The sequence below is a fragment of the Rhizophagus irregularis genome, chromosome 11, assembly GCF_026210795.1.
Source record: "Rhizophagus irregularis chromosome 11, complete sequence".
Lineage (NCBI taxonomy): Eukaryota > Fungi > Glomeromycota > Glomeromycetes > Glomerales > Glomeraceae > Rhizophagus > Rhizophagus irregularis.
The window spans coordinates 297,453-319,220 of NC_089439.1; the positions used below are offsets into that span (position 1 = coordinate 297,453).

Here is a 21,768-nt window from a genome sequence, read left to right on the forward strand (position 1 = left end):
TTTATAAATTTGAAATTATATATTCTTTATTTATTTAGAAATAATGTTACATGAACGGAAACAAAATCAAGAAAAACAATTCTCTTAGAATTAACTGCTTCACTTGAGCTGCATAAAATGACATTTGGCTTCAGTCCCTAAGTATGTCATCATTTTTCTGTAGCTTTTACGGTTGGCTGTGTATATAAAAGGATATATCTGGAGGTTTCTTTTTTATTTTGTTCATCCATTATTTACTTTTTAAGGAGATTCAGTTGTATCTGCAGAGTAAAATTTTCAAATCATTTTACCGTGCCAATACATTATTTATCAAAAAGTGTTATTTATATTTATATCTTCACGATTATACATACCATGTGACACGGCCATATTTGTAAAATTTCTTGAATGAGACAGATTAGAATATAATTTTCTTAGCAGTGAGTGTGAATTTTAAAGTTGATATTATTAGAATTTATTTCTTATAATTAGAAATCAAAAAAAAATAGGAAATACGAAAATAGAGTATCAGTTATCCTCAGCAGATTTTACATAATTGTTATTTTTGTCGGTTATCTCATATTGGCATAATAATAAAATTATTGGATAGTAATGGGAGTCAAATTGATAATATTATTATTGGATGATTTAAGCTAATTAATAGTAATTTATTAATCAGTAATCTAAAAAAATTACAACAAAAAATTGTTGAACAATAATAAGTTTATTTTATTTATAAAATTGATACAAAATTATTGAAAAAGTTGGTTATTCAAAAAAAATCCGGTAAAATGGTAAAATCCGTCTGACTTTTAAAAATCGGGAAAAGTTGGATTGTTTAAGTAAAATTGGTAAAATCCACCCAAAGCTGAGTAAAATTCGGATAAAATTGCTATTGGTTAGCAATAATAGTCTATATGTCTGAACTATCAATTAATAATAAATTAGTTTATAATTCAATAAACAATAATTTTGTTATTAACCAAATTGCCGCAAGTATAACATCTATCTGTTGTGAACTATCCATTTTGAGATAAGTGTTCTTATCCAAGTTCTTATTTAGCTAGATAAATAAATATTTCATTAATAATTAAATAAATAATTACGTCATTTACTAAAATAAGATTCTTCCCGTTCAATCAGTACCTTCTTCAAGTCCAAACCTAAAATAGCAGATAAAGAAAAGGAGGGTATCGATTGATTAATAATATTCAAAATAAAAAATAAAAAGGTTAAACAGAACATTTGTCACCTACCCGTATTATTCCATTACGATCGGTACTTTCTGTTCTGAAGCTTCAAGTCCGAACCTAAAATAGCAATCATAGCAATGAAGAAAGAAATGGGTCGATTAGTAATAATCGAAAAGGAGGAAAAAAATAATTATTAAATGGAACATTTGTAATCTACCTGTATTGTTCCATTTCGATCATTTCGATCAGTACCTTCCGTTCCGAAGCTCCAAGACTGAACCTAAAATAAAAATGAAGAAAAAAGATGGGAAATTAGTTCAAAATGAAAAAAATAGCAAAAAAAAAGTTGATTAGTAATATTCAAATTTGAAAGAGCGCACTCACATTATTTCATTTTGATCAGTACCTTCCGTTCTGAAACTCCAAATCTGAATCTAAAATAGAAATAAAGAGAATACAGGGGAATTAGTAATGTTTGAAATGGAAAAAAAATAAAAAAAATTAAAAAACAATTGATTAGTAGTATTCAAAATGGATACCTTCCGTTCCGAAGCTCAATGAAGAAAAAAATGGGTCGATTAGTAATTTATAAAATGGAAAAAAAAAATAAAAAAAATATTCCATTTTGATCAGTTCCTTACTTAAAATAGATAAGTGGGTTGGTTAGTAGTAATTCAAATAAGAAATGTAATGTGTGATTTGATTTGTCAGCAGCATTATATTATGATCAAATGAATAATAACAAAGGAACGTAATCATTTTTTATTAATAATAATAAAAAAATATGTAAAAAAGATGTAATAAATCATCTGTTTTTGGTTTTTGAGATAATTCCATGAATCTAATTAATAAAATGTACTATGAACCAAGAATATAAACTTTTGTATCTGGGTTTTGAAATAATCCATAACCTCCATTACCATTATTAGAATCAAGGTCATAAATATTTATTAAGTAAAATTTAACCTATCAAAATATAAAAATAATTAATATTGTATTAATTTTATCAATCTAAATTTGCAGGAAATTCTAATACCTCAGTTAAAAATTCGTCGGTAATATCTTGTAAATATTTCAAACAAACTTTTTTACATGATTTTCTTATCCATCTATATATCCTAATGAACCATTCTTCAATATTGCTGTAGTAGAACAGCTATCTTCTATTTCTTTAATAATAATAAGCTCATTAAATGGTATCCATTCAAACACACTTCCACATCAATTTTTCTCTTGAACGAAATTATCAATTATTTTATTTTTACTAGTCCAGTTTGTAAGATTGTTTTTAAATTGACTTTTGGTTACATATTCTAATTACTCTAATGTAGATTTTTAACATATTTACCACAATTTTCACAATAATATTAAAAAATATCTCCATTAAAAACTAAAATATAAACCTTTCGTATCTGGATTTTGAGATATTCCATTCGAGCATTCTTTATCTAATAAATATGATTCGACTAATCAAAATACAAAAAAAAATTAAAAATTACGTAATTACGTTAATACCAAAACTAAATTAATAGAAAATAGATAATCCAAATACCTTAATTAAAAATTCACATTCACTAATAATATTCTGTAAGTCATAATACAATTTTTTCCTGAGTTTCTTATCCATTCCTTTTTATCAATAAGTGACTATCTTTCCGTATTGCTGTAGCAAAAACACTTTTTTCTATTTCACTGATATCAAATAGCTCATTATATGGAATCTATTCAAATATTGCACCACGTCCATTGAATTTTAATTGTTTTTCTTTAATAAAATTATCTATTATTTATTTCTACTAGTCCAGTTTGTAAAATCATTTTCTAAATGATTTGTTTTTGATATTTACACCATTCATTTTCGTATTTATTACCACATTTTTCACAGAACTATCCATCACTGAAAACTAAAATATAAATATAATCCTTTGTATCAGGATTTTGAGATATTCCATATAATAAACTTGATTCAATCTATCAAAATACGAAAGAATTAATATTTAATTAATTTACCTTATTTATAAATTCATCGGTAAGATCTTGTGGATTATATAAATATCTTGAACAAACTTTTTCAAATGATTCTCTTATCCATCACTTTTCACGTTCTTTATAATATAGTGGGCCATTCTTAAATATTGCTGTAATTAAACAGTTATCTCCCATTATTTTAATATCAAGAAGTTCGTTATATGGTATTCATTCAAATATTCTAACCTCGATTGTATTTTAATTGTTGTTGTTTGATGAAATTATCAATTATTTTATTTCTGCTTGTCCAATTTGTAAAAATTATTTTAAATAATTTCCTTCCCATTGGTAAAATCTACATAATATTTTGTAAGAAATTCCATTGAATATTAAAATTTTTGAACGAAAAAAATAACTGGTTTTAAATGACGTAAAAAACAATATCAATAAAACTAAATTTGATTAACAAAGAAATTATGACGTAATGATTTTTTTTTTGAATCTTTTGCTACACAGGTATTTCCTATCATAGTATCACTTCATCGGTCATTTCCAATTAACGTTAAAATATTTTTATTTAAAACGTCAAAAATCTATAAAACGGGTAAAATAACATCTATGCCATGTTTTACAGGCAGAAGAAATCCAATAATTTAGTTAATTTAAAAATGCTACAAATCCTTTTATACTTCGTTTACAAAAATTTTTTTATTCAATTTTTCTTTTTAGAATAAACTATATTTCATGCATTTTAATGAAATTTAAAACATTTTTATGTGTTATATACTTCTATTATGAGTTACATATTCTCAAATTCCGGATTTTGAATAATGAGGTTTCTGATCTTTTAAAAATATGTTGAAGTTGTTAAAAATTTCTTAAAAATTAAATTTTTTCTAATAAAAAAAAATACAAGTAAACCAACTATGTAAAATTGACCAAAAGAATAATCAGAATTTTAGCGTAAAAACTAAAAAAAAAATAAGAAAGGGATTCTGCTTCTAGAAGATTTTACAATGCAATTGTCATTTCTTGCTACAGTACAATTTTTTACTCCAAAAAGAACACATTCGTCATGTAAAAGTATGACCATCAAGATGATTTTCTTTGGTTCATGCTTTGCACCAGAAAAACTACATCAAAATTTGCAATTAAGAAAATTACAAAATCTTAAAAAAACATCAATAAAGTTTATTTCTAAAGATAAATAAAGAACTAAATAACTAGTATTTAAACATACCCCCTTTAATTTACATTTTTTAAAAGCTCTGTTGTTGTCATTTCATAAATCCAAGAAGTTACTGTAAAAGAGATGTTGTATCTAGGGATCAATAATTAAGTTGACAATTTGATAAATTATATACTTCAAGTAGATGGTCTTACGAGGGATATATACAGTATTTATTCAATTTCTATAGAAATTTGCATGGAATTAAAAAATGTTTAATGATTTAGCTAAACTCTAGGTGACAACATTTGTTAGTATAATTCATGTTTGAAATTTATTTCACAATGTTTCATGCTAAATTAAAAACATAATTTAATAATTTATGTATTCCAAATGGTTATTTGTAAATTTGGTTGTTATTTGTAAATTAAATTTTGTTTAATTACAAACTGATTTTTATTATATATAAAGAAAGTTTTACATATTACTCTTTATAATCAGCGTTAAACAAAACTAGTAATAAAAATAAGATAAAAACATTTCATGAAAAATAAAGTACAATACTTTAGATTAAATATTATTACTACTATTTGAAACATCTTATTTTTTTATGTAAATATTTATTAGTTTTCGCGAATTAACGTTAATTAACATTAATTACATATAAAAGTATAACAAAATTTTCCAAGAGTAATGACAAATAATAAAAATAAAATAAAAAAATGTTTTATTTCAGTATTTGCTTGTATAGTTTTTTCTTATTTATATTTAAAATCATTTCATTTGTTTTTCAATATCGACTTTACGAGTAAGGGAGAATAATTAGTATATTTTTTTTTAATAATCAAATTATTTGAGAACGTTCCGAATTGGTTAATTTCACGCAACGCAACCAAAATGAAAATGTTTAACGATAATTTTAATTACACTAAATCTTTGATAAGAGTACACATATTTTTACACAAGAATATTTCTTTTGAAATGAAACTTTTAACGTGACTTTACAGTCAAAAATTCATTTTACCAATCATATCCTATGATGACATATCATACTAAGAAAAAGAGATCGTTAAAGCAGGCTTAGCTATTTTGAGAAAATCGTATTGAAAAATTGAATTTAATTTATAAACTAAACTATTTGAAAAATTAAATTTTGAATTCCTTTTAATAAAGAATTTTCTAAAAAAATTGTTGGTTAAGATGTAACCATATTTTAAATTTAAAAAAAAAAAATTATCTAAAATTGAATGAGTTTCATATTCAACCGGTTAAGTTAGCCGATTTTTGAATTGCTTTAACCGGTTAACCGTTTTTCCTTAGACGTTGGCTTTTTTTTTTCTCTAATATTTTTCATATGGTACCTATATCTTAAATACCTGCAGCATTATCATCATTAATAAGGACAATATTTTATACAAGAAATGTTATGACTTATGAATAACATCAAAATTTAAAAAAATACCTATAATAATAATCAAAATTATTCAAATTTTTTAAGTAATAATTTAATAAAATCTGAATTTTTTATTTAAAAAGAAATATTTCCACTAATTCATTATTGTAACCAATAGAAATGAGAATGAAATATGTTAGTTAATCATAAAAGTTTATAATAAAAAATGATTATATGATGTAATGATGATGGTTGCTACAGTATTACAAACTTATCGGTAACAATCATTCTTAATCTATTATTTTCAAAAAAAAATATAACTTCATTTATTTTTCCATAAAGAAAATCTCAACATATTCTTCAATCTATTATACATTTTGCAGGAGAAATATCAATATGAAAAATTTCTTATAATATGTGAAAATTTTATTAATCTTTTTTTTTTTAAAAAAAAAAATCGCTTTTATAGTAAAATTAAATCAAGCATTAAATTAATTGAAAATCACAAAAATTGGGTTGAAATCTTTTGAATTTTTTTATATAAATGGAAAATTAATTCATGTAAAATTATTCTTTGTTTTGACATTTGTCCTCTTCATTTCAAAATTCTTAGTAGATTTACAATCACATTGAATCCGCTCCTGAAACTTAAGGGTAGAGTAATCTTCCTAATTAATTTTTATTATAGGAAATGTTCACCAGGATTTGGATCATAACAACTGGCTAAATAATTTACCGAAAGATGAGGTCACGTTAATAAAATTCGTGTAACATCTAAAAAACCAGAGCGAATGCCATGAAACGTCTGGATCGATAAAAACAATGAAAACAAATATATTTATTTTATTTCAATAGTATTTAAAATTCTATACTTTAAAGTGATTTATTTATTTTTTTATTAATTTTAATAAATAAAATAAGTGATAATACGTGTTAAATTCTAAAACATTTCATGAAAAAAAAATGTACACAGTTAGATCATTATAGAAAATACAAAATAACGAAATATTCTTGAATGGCTTATAAATTTTATACCTTTAATTTTCACAGACTTTTTCCATGAAATAAAAAATTAACAGTTATGATAACATGTAAAAACTTTATAAAAAAAAAAAATTGAAAAAAATATACTGTATTAAATTTTATGTTTAATTAAGCCTTTAAAATATTTGTTACAACGTCGGCTCAAAACTAAACCAAAATTAAGAACCAATAATATTCTTTATTTCACATTCGCCAAAAACAATAAGACATTCGCGAAGGTTTACGAAGTTTTAATACTTCATACTGAGTTTTCTCAAAATTTTTTAAATAAAAAATCTAAAAGTCTTTGATGGAAACTATAAAATAAACTTCTATTAGAATATTATTTCAGTTGATTTATTTTTTGTTAAATACTATTGCATATCCTGATTGAGTTTAAACTTTTTAGTTGTTCAAGCCAGTTTATACCTTAACTTGATAATAAAATTATGCTAATAAAATCTCAGTTTGTTCCTAAAACTCAGTTCACATGAAATATTTTAATATTTTTGAAATATTGTGTTGTTTTGCTTAATATATTTATGAATATAAGGAAGGGAAAAGTTTTATTTTGCTATATATCAAAAAAATCCACATATATAATTTGTATAAAGAATCATTTTATTAAGTGTTAAGATCACCAGTATTTTTTTTATTACATCAGAAAAAATATTATATTTTTAATATGTTCAATATTAAAGAAATCCTACATATCTATATATATAATATATTTAATTGCAAATTTCTATAAAATAATAACAGCTGTACAAATGCCATATATATCAAGTAAATAATTTTTAGCATATCTTTGTTAATCAAGATTTCATCATAATACGCTTTATTTGGATTTCAGATTACTTGATCTAATCATTGAGAATTATCTTCTTCATATTTTGGAAGATCATCTGTAAAAGGATTAACTAATCGAGATGTATAAAATTGAAATAGCTTGTGGATTGGTATTTATTTGGTAATTTTTAATGGATGAAAAATTTGCTTTTCTATATATATTCTTTTGCTTTCTTGTATTTGCATATCAAAATGATATTTTCCTGAATATACCTTTTCCCTCCCGAAGTCAATTACCCGAATACTAATTTCTTGAACTGGACATTTTCCTGGAATATAAAATTACCGAATTCTTATTTCACGAGTTCCAATTTCCTGAAATCCTACTATTTCCTGAATCCAGAATCCCAATATCCCGAATCCAATATTCTAAATCCTAATATCCTGAATGGACAATTTCTGAAACATATAACAATAATTTGTATTTTTTTTCTAAATTTTATTACATAATTGTTTATAAATATTACATCATAATTCAATATATCTATCTATTCAAGGAGATCAGATGACGATGATATAATTAAAAAAATTTTAAAGGTACCGTAACATTTATTGGAAATTGAAGTTAACTATTACTAGACATTTGTTAATACTTAATCTCGCAATATACATAGGAAAATTACTAACAAAACATTTTATAAGATATTCTAAAATATAATTTTACATATTGATAATTACTATCTATAATTATACCGAAATTTCTAAATTTAATAATTATCATTATCGTGCTCCGCTGTATGATGTTGATGATTTGTAATTTAATTATTTTTTATGCGTAAGTTTAATAATTACAATAAACTATATTTAAGCTATAAACAATACATGTGTTATAATTATTAATTATGGCTATTAGGATTATTATTGAAAATAATAACAGAATTGATAAAAACTTTATCAGCTGTTAATTTCGAAACTAATTCTTCCAAATTTTGACTTTTATTTTCTTGAATTTCATTTAAATCTTTTAATGGCCTTCTTGTAACTTTAATATTACTGTTTGCCGAATTAATAACTTCACGATTATCTAGAAAAAGTTCAATTTTGTTAAATTGATTATCAAAAAATAGAATAAAATTTTAGAATATTACCATTAAGCAATGATTTTGCAACAACGAAATTGTCTGTTGATAAAGTTGATTGTTCCATTGATTCTTCTATAGAAGAAAATTAGAATGCAGGTCATTTATTAATGATTAAAAATTTCAAATTTTTACCTGATCGAATATTATTTTTATTAAAACCAAATGCTTCAACAAGGTTAAAAGCATTATTTCGTTGAATTTCAGTTTCTGGACGCTCATATCTAGCAAGCCCTTGCTCAGACTTATGTCGTGTACTTGCCATACATTCAGAATTTGAAAATCCTCGTCGCTTTAATATTTGTACTAGCGTTTTCCGACCTGAATGGTTACTAATTTTGCGATCATCCACGTTAATTCCGGTTAAGGTAACAATTTTTTTCATAAAGGATTTAATTTCTTTTTCAGACACATGTTGCTTATGATACCATTGTCCATTAAATTCAACTGTATAATATGAAATAAAAAATAATAAAAATTTTGACATTAGATTTGTCAAAAAAAAAAAAAATTTTAATATTTACCTTCACTAATATTGCATGGCTTTAAATAAAAATGTGGATCAGCTTGGGTTGGACGTTTGGTAAAATAATTTTCATACATTTCAATGATACTAGGTATTTCGGGAATGTATAACTTATCACCTTGAGATTCAATATTATTGGCACCGCGTTGATTAGTTTTTGATTTGTAAATGATAACATCAAATCCACCATATTTGTCTTTTCTTCGTATAAAATTTTGAAGCTGCAAATTGAAATGTTCTCCTCCCCTTAACCCTAAAAAAATAGCATTAAAAAAAAAGATCCTATATAATAAACTGGCAGGATCATTGCCAGACATTGCTGGATGATCAAGAATCTGAAGAAGATCATCTTCAGTAAATCCATCAGCACCGTTACGCTCCCCACGACCTTGACTCACAAGACTCTTAACTTTACCATTCAAAATCTGCCATAATTTGTAATATTGATCTTTATCCATAATGTTGATAGGTTTTGAAAGGACAGACTTATTATTCAAATGTCTATTTATTGCAAACATGCAACTATTAACTGAAGAAACATGATATTCAGAACCATCTTTTTTTCTCATTGCATGAACAAATCTACAAAGCTGATCCTCTAATTCTTCTTTTGTATCAACTTCCTCAATCAATCCTTGATAATTAACATCTGTTCTAAATTTTTCCAAAGCTCGTATCCAATTTGAAGTTGAATAATCAGTATTTTTACATCGGCTACTATCAATAAGATTGCGAAGCTCATCATCAGTGGGCTTTTTATAAGTAAAGTTCACCTTTAATTTCTTACAAGGTCGTTTATCTTTATTATCTTGCATCTTTAAAATATTAATAGAAAGGTTTTGTGTAAAAAAGAGAGTCAGAAATGGAGAGAAATGAAATTGGATAAAGAAAAAAATGATAAAAGCTTAATTTATGAGTTTAATTCGAGTTTAATAAAAGTTTAAATAAAACATCATAATGTCACACGATAATATCATTATTGTGCTTGCGTTGATAAATATACAATTATTAACCAATGCTGCATTCTGATTGGACAGATTTGGCCACTACGTGGCCAAATCCTTACCAATCATCTGCTAGCATTGGTTAATAATTGTAATATTAATCGCTACAAGCACTATAATTTATAATTATTGCATATAATTTTTATATAAATATTATTATTTGGCAAAAAGGTTAAAAATAATTTTACGTGGAAATATGGAATATTGGAATTTGGGATATTAGGATAGGACCTGAACAATACTAATATAGGTAAGATCCAGCAAAAAAAAAAATTACTATTAGCCGTACGTAACACTTTCGACTATGGTCAGTACTCATAAATTTTTACAAAATATGCACTATAAATTTATAATCCTCTAATAACCTTAAATCAATTTAAAATTTAATTGATTTATTAGTCACTTTTATCATCAACCGTAAAATCATCTTCATCCATATTATTACTGTATATATTTGAATCTGTAACTAGTTTGAAAAACTATAAATAGATCTTTGTCCTTTACTTCACCCTGAACGTGCCATATGTCTATTTAAACAATCATCTTTATATTTGCGATTTAATTTTTCACATATACACGCTACTTTTCTTGAATGAACAATTGTGGGTAACATATTCATACTTAGCCAATCACTCCTTATAATATTTCCAACGAAATATTTTGCAATAAAGTAAGAATTCTCAAAAGAAAAAATTTTATTTTTATCGATTATCGTGGTATATGTAACGGACCCTATTATTCTTTCTACCCGCATATCTACTTGCACAAATCATTTTCAAAACAAGCAAACCAAATATCTGCTATTTTAAAACCTAACTAAAATTACGCAAAATTAAAATCTAACTATATCAAAAATTTTGACCAATTATACGCATTTTTAACTAAGTTTGTGATGCGCTGTCTCCTATCACTTATACCAGTATTATTCGGGTCCTATTGAGATTCAGGATTTGGGAAATAGGATTTCAGAAAATTGGAGTTTAAGTAATAAAGATTAGGAAAATTGTATGTTTCAAGAAAGGGTTCGGGAAATTAGTATTCAGGTAGGTAATTGACTTTGAGAAAAGAAAAATGACATTCATTATCATTAACACCATTTCCAATTTCCAGCTTCATATTCTAGTCCTGTTATCCTTTTTTCCAAATTCTTCCAAGTTGTCACGCGCCAAGCGTTATAGTAAAGACTTCAAACTCATAACCTAGTTCAGACATAATTTCAAATCTCAAAATCTAGTTAACTATAATAATATATTCAGAAAAGGAATATTAATATGTCAATTATTAAATAATCTATTTTGTCATACGATGAAAGATGGAAAATGTCAATATATACTTGAAATTGTTAATTAAAGCCAATAGCGTAACAAGGCGAGCCTATTTTTGTTGAAAATTCTTTGTAAGCAATTGGTAAAAAAAAACATATAACCTAAATATCAATTCCTAGCTACTGAATACATTATTAGTTATTATTTTTCTAGCATAATATGAACTGATGATGATATTTCTCAGGTTAAATTATCAAATACAAACGTAAAACAAATCTAAATTATTTGTATTAAATAATCGAATAGATTATACAAATTTCCTGTTATGGAGATTTATAGATTATAATAACAAATTTGCATTTCAGAAATATCAAAACATCTTATAATGGTTGTATATTATCAGTTATTTATTTTCTACTACGATTAAATTAATTAAATAATCCAGTTAATGTGACCGTATCTGTATATGTAAATTAAATTAATTCTTTCGTCATGCCGAAAAGTTCAATATAAAAAAGGAATAGTTTTTATAATCAATAACTTTATTTTATAATTGTTAAATATTAAAATTACTACACCTTGGTGTAAATCTTATCTATTTTATATAGTTATCGGGTATAATTATTCATGGTTTAATTTTAACAGTTAATTAATTTTGACTGATCTGTTATTTTTTTACAGTTACTTTAATAATTCATTCAAGAATTATAATACATAGTACAAATAAGTAATATTTTTATTGAAATTTGTTATTTATGCATTCTGCAAGATTTCTAAAATAAATAAATTCCTTTTCCCTTTTTAATTTATAAAGTGCAATAAAATTAGAATGCTAAATTATTTAAACCTATTAATTACATTTTATTTGACATAGTATTGCAAACAAAGTTTTAAATTATACAGTATATTTAATGTATATTCCATTATTTTTTCAATGAATCTGCTAAATTAATATTTGATGAGGTTATATATTACCTATGTACTGTACATAAAAAAATATATAATACGCAATAAAATTTTTATTATCATATATTCTTTTAATTGATTAATTTATTTAATTGATTTTGAGCTTCTTGACATCCTTGTTCAGCAGACTTTGTATACCAATAAATTGCTTGATTTATGTTCTGTTCAACTCCATTAACTCCATTTCCATTTTCATACATAATAGCAAGATTATATTGAGCATCAGAATTTCCTAAATTTGCAGATTTTTGATATAGTTCAAATGCTTTTTGATTGTCAATACTAGTTCCAATTCCTTTTTCATAAAAATATCCTAGATTACATACTCCACGTGCATTTCCTAAATTTGCAGCCTTTTGATATAGTTCAAATGCCTTTTGATTGTTAATACTAGTTCCAATTCCTTTTTCATAAGAATATCCTAGATTACATACTCCATGTGCATTTCCTAAATTTGCAGCCTTTTGATATAATTCAAATGCCTTTTGATAGTCAATACTAGTTCCAGTTCCAAGATAATAACAAGTTCCCAAATTATTCATTCCACGTGCATTTCCTAAATTTGCTGCCTTTTGATATAATTCAAATGCCTTTTGTTCATCAACATTGGTTCCAATTCCCTTTTTATAACAGTGTCCTAAACTAACTATTCCAGGTGTATTTTCTGAATTTGCTACCTTTTGATATAATTCAAATGCTTTTTGTTTATCAATACTGGTTCCAACTCCATTTTCATAACAATATCCTAAATTATGTACTCCACATGCATTTCCTAAATTTGCAGCCTTTTGAAATAATTCAAATGCTTTTTGTTTATCAACATTGGTTCCAACTCCCTGGCTATAACAGTATCCTAAACTAATTATTCCAGATGTATTTTCTGAATTTGCTGCATTTTGATATAATTCAAATGCTTTTTGTTCATCAACATTAATTTCAATTCCAAAATGATTAAATATTCCAAGTAAAAAAACAGAATTTGAGTTATTCTGATTATTCAATAACCAATTATAAATTTTTTGTGAAGTTATATTATGATTATTGAGATAATTAACAATTTCATGTTTTTTCCTTTCCATTTCTGTATTTCCAAGAAGAAGAATTATTTCATTAATCATAATATCAAAATTATTCTCTGATGATATTGAAGTATCCATTTCTTCTGTATTCATATTATTAAAATTTTGAATAAGTTGAGACATTTCTCCATGTAATGAATTATTATTAATATTTATAGGAGTTTCAACAATATTCTGCTGTTCATTTGATAATAATTCGATGTCTCCTTTTAAAATAATTGCATCTAATTTTGCAACAACTTGGTTGATATTTGGACGATTATCTGGTTCATTATTCCAGCAATCTAAGTATAAAATAGACTTGCAATTAATAAATGTAATTATTATGAACATAATTAAAATTTATTTTTATTTACCAGTATATATCTTTATATAATCTTCGGGTGTATTGGGAATGGGTTTCTCTCTAAGACCATGTAATATTTCCATAGCCAAACCAACATCACATGGTTCATTGCAAAAAGGTGGCCGACCACTAGATATTTCCCATAAGAGTATGCCAATACTGTAAACATCGCTCTTTTTATTTAACGAATATAATTGTATTTGGTTATTGCTATCTCTTTTTCTATTAAATACTTGTGGATCAATGTAAGTAATCATTCCAAATAATTTTGGTTGAATATTGGATGATTCATCAATCCTTTTTGATAATCCAAAATCAGCTAATTTAATGGTATCCTTATGAACTAATACGTTATTGGAGTGCTATTATGATAATAATGATAATATTAGGTAAATAATGTTACAAACTCTATAATTTAATGAAATATCAAAAGTAAATAACCTACCAAATCACGATGTATAATCCCTTCATCATGCAAGAATGATATAGCATTAGCTAACTGAAATGCTAGATTTAATTTGTCATTCCAAGTAAGATTTTTAAAATATCTATTTAAATAGTTTCGAAGGGTACCATTATTGGCATATTCCATCACTAAAAAATATTTTTTTGAATTGTTGCTCTGGATTTCTTTTGTAAAAAAAAAAAAAATTCATTTAGATTTTTCATTTTATTAAAATAATGATTAAAATATTTATAATACCCGTTGTAATTCCATAAAAGCGAATTATATTTTCATGAAAATCAATTTCATGCTGAAGTTTAAGCTAAACCAAAACATTAAATTGATAAATTAGAACATAATTTACGTCAACATATCATAAAGAACAATATATAATAGTTACTTCATTAACAACTTCTTTAGCCGTGACATTGAAATTAAAAAAAGATTTCAATGCTAAATAACTATGAGAACTTTTCCAATTCGCACGATAGACTTTTCCAAAACTTCCAAAACCAATTTCTTGTATATCATTAAAATGATTATAGTCATAATATTTAATTTGTTTTTTCGCAACAGATTCTTCAATCCAATTAATCCACTCATTTGAATTATCAGTCATTTTAAATTCAGTCATTGTTATTATTGCGGTAGTTAGTTTTTACTGTGGGAGTTAATTTTACGTTGAAAAAAATTTAAAAAAGAGAAGGAAAAAATATTTTTGTACTATTTATAGAAATTTGGTGTTACGAAATAAGATACATTTGTGTAATTTGTAAATCATGCCATCCCACCGTCCCACTTTTTCAAAATCAATAAATAATTTTAACGTGACATGACGTTGACAAGCATTGTGAAATGTAACACAGAAACTTCATCACTTCTATTTTTATTGCACCCCGGTTTTGTGGGCGTGGTTTTTTGTATCACGGGGGTGACAAATAAATTTTTGACACTAAAAAAAAAACCAAGTCCCTCAGATACTTAATGTTTTTGAACTCGTGGCTGCACGTGATCAGGCGACACTTAAATTTCACTTGTTCCTTATATGGTGAAGATCGACACAAACCGCGCCCACAAAACTTGGGTGCTTTTTTATTTAAATATTTACAAATCTACATAAAGTGCATAAAGTGCTAAGTCTACGTAAGGTTTTTATGTGTTCGATCGTAAACAAATTCTTTAGTTAATTGAAAAGCTTCAATGCATGATAGATTTTGAAATTATATCTAAAATTAATTTTTAACAGATTATCATCGCTAATAATTTAGTACTGTAATAACATCAATTCGATATCTCGAAATGCAATTGATTTAAAAAAGCGATGCTAAGATATATCACAAATTTTAAAAAAATGAAAAAATGCACTCTCTAATATGTTGTAACTGTAGATTAATTATTTATGAAAAGCATTGTCAAAAAATTTATAATTAAATTTATATTTGAGAATAGGCAAAAGAATAAAAATGGGTTGTAATATCTATATTGTACTCATTTTAAATTTTTTTTTTTTTTTTTTTTGTAACTTATGATTTAAATCAAGTAAAATTATACCAAAATAAAGTTTCAACTAAGATAATTTTAATGATATTAAAAATAAAATATTATTGACAAGGAGTTAAAAAAGTCACATACTTTCAGTTCCCTCTCAGATTTGGAATAATAAAATTTACCTAACTTTAAAATAATAATGATAAAATTTTAAATTCTTAAACATAAATAAACAAATCAAATTTTGCTTAAAGTTCTAAGCTTTTACGATTTTTCAACCTTAAATACATGTAAAACTTTTACTCTGTATAAAAGGTCGATCCGTTTTTATTTTCCATCTTTTTTTCCGTAAAAGGCTCGTATTTCCGGAATTAATAACCTTATATCACGGAATTTATCAAATTATTTAAATTTTTCATGAATGGATCCGTGAAAGACTCATTTTTATGGAGTTTTTGCAGAAACAACGAACAAAATTTTTTATGGGCTTAAAAACAAATAAAAATACAGTAATTACTTACTATGTTTAATATACAAATAATATGAAATAAAGTCTTGTCCGTACCATAAACCCCTTAGAATGCTACGGCCGCTACGCAGATACAATTTGAAATTAGGGGTTGTGAAACAAATATCACGTTTTTCAAAGTTAAATCCTTAATTTAATAAAACTATTTGAACATTTTGATATATTTTTCCTTGGAAAAAAATCATAAATTTGTTGTGTAAATAAATAACCTTGAAGTTTAATAAACACGAGGGTGGTCCGTAGCTAACCAATTTCACTAATAAAAATTTTCTTCCGATCCATAAGTACTTGAGGAAGCCTTTAATCTCGGGTAAGAAGTATACTACTAAATTCAGATGGATCAAATATTAATTTTCTCATATAATATTAGACGAAAGAAGAGCGTCCGAAGAGATCAACTTTATAATGTATCAACAATATTACAAAATCGAAAATACAGTAAATAAATTTTTTTAAAAATATTGTGACTAAAAAATTTAAAGCAAGTATGTGTGGTATTTGTAGAACAATTATAATAATAATGATTGATATAAAGGTACTAAATCATAAACAAGTGAAATTTTTTTTAGATTTTGATGTTGAATTAATTATTTGTGATATACGATCTTTGATTATATAAATTTCATCATAATATATACTATAAAGTTTTAAATTTCTAATGTTGTAAATGAAATTTGGATTTTGTAAAATTAACTCAAGAATACTATCAATACATATAGAATCTTTAATAATACACTAACGCTAATAATACATGGGATATCAATTTCAAGGATATGTAAATTTACTTTATTTTTAATAAATATTTTAAATAGTAATAAACATATATCAATTATTGAACTTTTTAAATATTTATTTTTGGAAGTTGATGTTTTCCATTTCTTAACAGAAGAAATAAATTTATATGTATTCAAGTATTTTAAAAAACTAAGATAATTGAACAGTGTATTTGAAGGTAATGAATTATTAATAATTTTATATTCATTTAATTTTGTTTTAGAATTATGTCAATAAAATTATAGTTTCTGGTAGAAATTGAAAATGGATTTTCTCATAATAATGGAATCTTTAAACTAAACGACAACATAATCTGTTAACTAAAATACATGAATGTAAAGTTGAATGATCATTCTGTAAATATTTTATAACTTCATAAGTTAATTCGGGCAAGTCTCCTGAAAATAATTTTGAACATGACATATTATAAGTGAAGAGAGAAAAAGAGAGAAGGTATTTGTATATCACATATTCACATTTTACTATAATTTTCGAAATGATCTTACTGACTAAATGGATTACATATACGTCCAAAGTTGTTGATATTAAATTGTCCAATAAGGTTAAAACTTAAGAAAGGTAATATTTGTAGTAACTTTAAAATTTTCAAATTTTTCATACAATTTTTTTCTATTAAAAGCAAACCTTCATGTGCTAAATATAATAAAATTAATTCTTCATGGTTTAGGTTTTGCTGTCAGCTTCTTAGTTTTTCCAAACACTGTTTTGTACATGAAAACTGTTTTGTGATACCAAAAAATCACCTGATAGACTACTATACGGACATCTTCAAGTATATTTATAAAAAATTTCATATATATTAACATATCAAATTTCATATAGATTTTTTATCCAAATCAAATCATTATTGGCCAACTTTGATTAGTAACAACCTTTTAATTTTAAATAGGTAAAAATCATAATTAGCTGAATTCTCTACAAATAAAAAACCTATACTATGAGCGTAAATAGTGGATTATATTAAATTTTCATAGATTACGTTTGATGAAAAGAACATCTATACAAAGTTTTAAACTTCTGCAATGCATATTTGTCTTCTGCCATCAGTTTTTTATGGGATTATTCAATTTTATCACAAACTATATATCTATTAATTTTACTTCAATTGAGAATTCCAGATACTATAAATTTATTTTATTTTTATCCAAATCCAACCGTTATTGACCAAATTTTACAAGTAGTTTGAACCAATAAATGAGCAATAAATCGGCAGGAGATAAAAGCATGTCCGTCCTGAATAAAAAATCAGAATCAATATTTACTATTACATTCCACTCTTTTTTTAATTGGGGCAACGGAAATTATTGAAATCATTCAAATTTAGCATTTAACGTAAATTATCAAATCTGCCGACCGGCCTGACCGCCGATATGGTACCTACCATAACTCTTGTTTCAAGTATTTTTGCTTGTGTCCTTTTTGTTTTTTTCTTTAGGATTCATTGCCTTGAATAAAATGTTAAATAATCCTTGAAATTTAGGAAAATGACTTTCTAAATAATTTTCTTTGCTGATCTTGGTAAAAAACCCATCATTTTTTTACTATTTGATCATTAAAATCATTTGAAGTCAATATTAATGAATAAAATAACGCAATTAGTGTATCATATATATTTAAATAACATAAATAAATTAAATAACCATTATTTTTCTCTGTAGTCTCCAACCTTCGATCTTAATTCTGATACTTCTCGTTTAAGTTATTCTGTTCTTAAAGCACTATTTAATAAAATTTCATATGTATCTTGCAATAAACAACCCATTTCACCCTATTATATGCTGAGTCTACTTCATATGTCAGCTTTTTAAAATTATTTTTATCAAACAAATATAGTGCTTTCACAAAGTTAGTCACATACTGTAGTTTGAGTTCTACAGCTCTGAATTTTCATGAATTTTATAATTCAGAGCTTTTTAAAACTTTTTTAAAATAGATTTTGTGATTTCAGAAGTTTCATTAATATCATCCTTACTACAAATCACACACAGTCTTTTATATCTATTCTGATTAATAGAAGTTTATTCTATTTTGGGATCTTAAAACTCTTTTTTGGGATCTTTATAAAATAACAAATTTTGCGGGGTTATATAAGTTACTAAAGTAAAAATAACAATAAAAGTGTCGTAATGGATCATGAGCCAACTAAACTGGCCAATCATTGGTGAACTTTAATTATGCTACCCAGCATCAAATATAATCGGCTCGGCAAGACGAATATTTAGCCCTATAAAAAAAGTGAAAGATACGTCTAGATACGTCTAGATATGTTTAGAGATACGGAATTATGCATCTTTCCATATCTCTAAACACGTATCTAGACGTATCTAAAACGTATCTACTTTTTTTATAAGGAAGGATTGATAAAATTCTATCTACTTATTTTTTGATTCTCGTAACCGTCCCCATCGATTTTTCAAAAATCTGGATTTTTTTATACTAAATTTTTTTGTCGCATTTATTTTTGTATATAACTCATAAACAATGTATTATTTTATATGATTCTCGTAACCTATCCCATCAATTTTTCAAAAATATAGATTTTTTTATTGAATATTTTTTTCGTATTATATATTTGTATATGACTCACATAAACAATGTATTATCGATATGCGTTTTTCTTTTAACCGAAGTTGTTGCATAGCATTCGTCACAATAGTATTAATATCCTTCGTTTATACTAACTTTATTGGATTCATTACACTCATTTTCTGGCATTTTTCACGCTGAAAATAATATCCTTGAATAACCTGCTTGAATGATAAAACAATTAACAACTTCATTAATAAACATTTTTCCTATATCATCACTTAACAAATTATGACGTAAGAAGGCAAAAATTTTTTTTGCCCGACCTTATATTAATTCTAAATTTTAATTGTATTCAATTAATATGGAAATTGTATATTCTTTATTATTTTGAAACAATGTTACGTGAATAAATACAAGAAACCAATTCTCTTAGAATTAACTTCTCCATTTAAGCTGCTTGGTTTGGCTTGAAGATAATTGACATTTGGCTTCAGCCTTCAGAACACTATTCCATCTCTATTCCTTAAGTATACCATCATTTTCTGTAGCTTTTGCGGTTAGTTGTGTATATGGTTCTTTTTTTTCGAGATTTAGTTGTATCTGCAGTGTAAAATTTTCATATCATCTCATCGTACCACTAGTGGTACGATGAATAATAAGAAAATAAAGATGTTATCAGTTATCCTCAGCAGATTTTTTAATTGTCATTTGGTCGATTATCTCATTACTATGTATTAGCATAATAATAAAATTATTGGATAGTAACAGCAGGAGTTTATTCATGAACGGCTCAGACAGACTAATATATAATTATACGATAATGACATTGATACATTAGTTAACGTTAACAATGTAATACTACTAGGAAACAGAAGCCCTTGGAGCGAAAAAAGATAAACCTAAAATTTGCAATTTCATTGGATGACGTCACGTGAGGGGCAGATAAAATTTTTCATAATGCGTAGACATCGGACAATAAATACCATACAATAGTATAACACCCATAATACCCATAAATTAATTTGTAAACTTGTAGTATTAAGTAACTCACTATATTAAAATAAAAGAATTTCATTTAAAATGAAAGTACTTGCACGTGCCGTAGCTTACATGATATTTTTATTGAGAAGAATAATTACAGAGAATATAAAATACGTGCATATAACTTAGTATACTAGCCAAGATATTGATTCTTTTATACTACCATTCAGGCATTTGCCATATTGGCTAAAAAGAAAAGTTTGATTCTCACGTAATTTTATCACGTTAAATAATATTTTTCAAACTAGAATTAAAAAAGTTAGTTTCACCATTCATATTAATTAGTTATAACAATAATGTTTTCTTTGAAGTAATTTTTCATATAATGATTTTTAAAGAAAGGAAAAAACAGTAAAATATATTTTTGTTTCTTAAAAAAAGAAATGCGAATGTCAAATTTACTGACGCTTCATACATTAAATACGAAGTATAGGTTCAGTTTGGATAATTTATAATACAATTTGAACATTTAATTAGTAAAACAGAAAAAATATTTATCTAACAATTTTATATCTTCTTGACTCTTAAAATTTCATAAGATGAACGAAAATTATGACTGAAAATTATTGAGGCAGATAATTGGCTGATTTTAATAGGATAAACTCTTAAAAATGAAGTTCTGAACTTTCTGTTACTACGGTATCAGAATTTTGTTTTTCATTTCCAGAATAATTTTAAAAATTGATGTTTATATACAGATACACGAAAAGATTTTTTTGTATCACGTAATTAAATCTTTTTTTTTTAATATTTCAATAAATGTACATACACAGAAAAGTATTCAATTTTTTTTTTTTAGATTTAAATATTTTATTAATTAATTATATATCAAAAGTATTAGATTTGTTATAAATATTGCAATATAAATATTTACATTTCAAATGTACTATGTATTATTTAGTATATCAATTTAAATTTTTAAAATTTTGTTCAATTACAAACTGATTTTTATTATGTAAAGAAAGTATACATATTACTCTATAATCAGTGTTAAACAAAAACTAATGATATAAAATGTTTAATAAAAAGATCAAAGTATAATAAATTGTTCTAGTTTAAATTTTAAAGAGGTAATTTTTTATATAAAAGATGCACTACAAGTT

At 24.9% G+C, this 21,768-nt stretch overlaps 2 protein-coding genes across 2 annotated transcripts; both read right to left on the bottom strand.

Annotated features, from left to right (window-relative positions):
* Positions 1 to 1,240: 1,240 nt before the first annotated feature.
* OCT59_002627 (uncharacterized protein) lies at positions 1,241 to 2,613 on the bottom strand (the record flags this gene model as incomplete). Its single annotated transcript, XM_066145043.1, has 6 exons — positions 1,241 to 1,289; positions 1,390 to 1,452; positions 1,579 to 1,606; positions 2,039 to 2,138; positions 2,209 to 2,314; positions 2,576 to 2,613. 6 exons carry the CDS (start codon positions 2,611 to 2,613, stop codon positions 1,241 to 1,243), a joined length of 384 nt encoding a protein of 127 aa, XP_065995799.1.
* A 9,541-nt stretch (positions 2,614 to 12,154) lies between these two features.
* Positions 12,155 to 14,917, bottom strand: OCT59_002628 (uncharacterized protein; the record flags this gene model as incomplete). Its single annotated transcript, XM_066145044.1, has 5 exons — positions 12,155 to 13,776; positions 13,849 to 14,200; positions 14,284 to 14,432; positions 14,542 to 14,605; positions 14,684 to 14,917. The coding sequence occupies 5 exons, from the start codon at positions 14,915 to 14,917 to the stop codon at positions 12,485 to 12,487; spliced, it is 2,091 nt and encodes a 696-aa protein (XP_065995800.1). The 3' UTR covers positions 12,155 to 12,484.
* Positions 14,918 to 21,768: the final 6,851 nt, after the last annotated feature.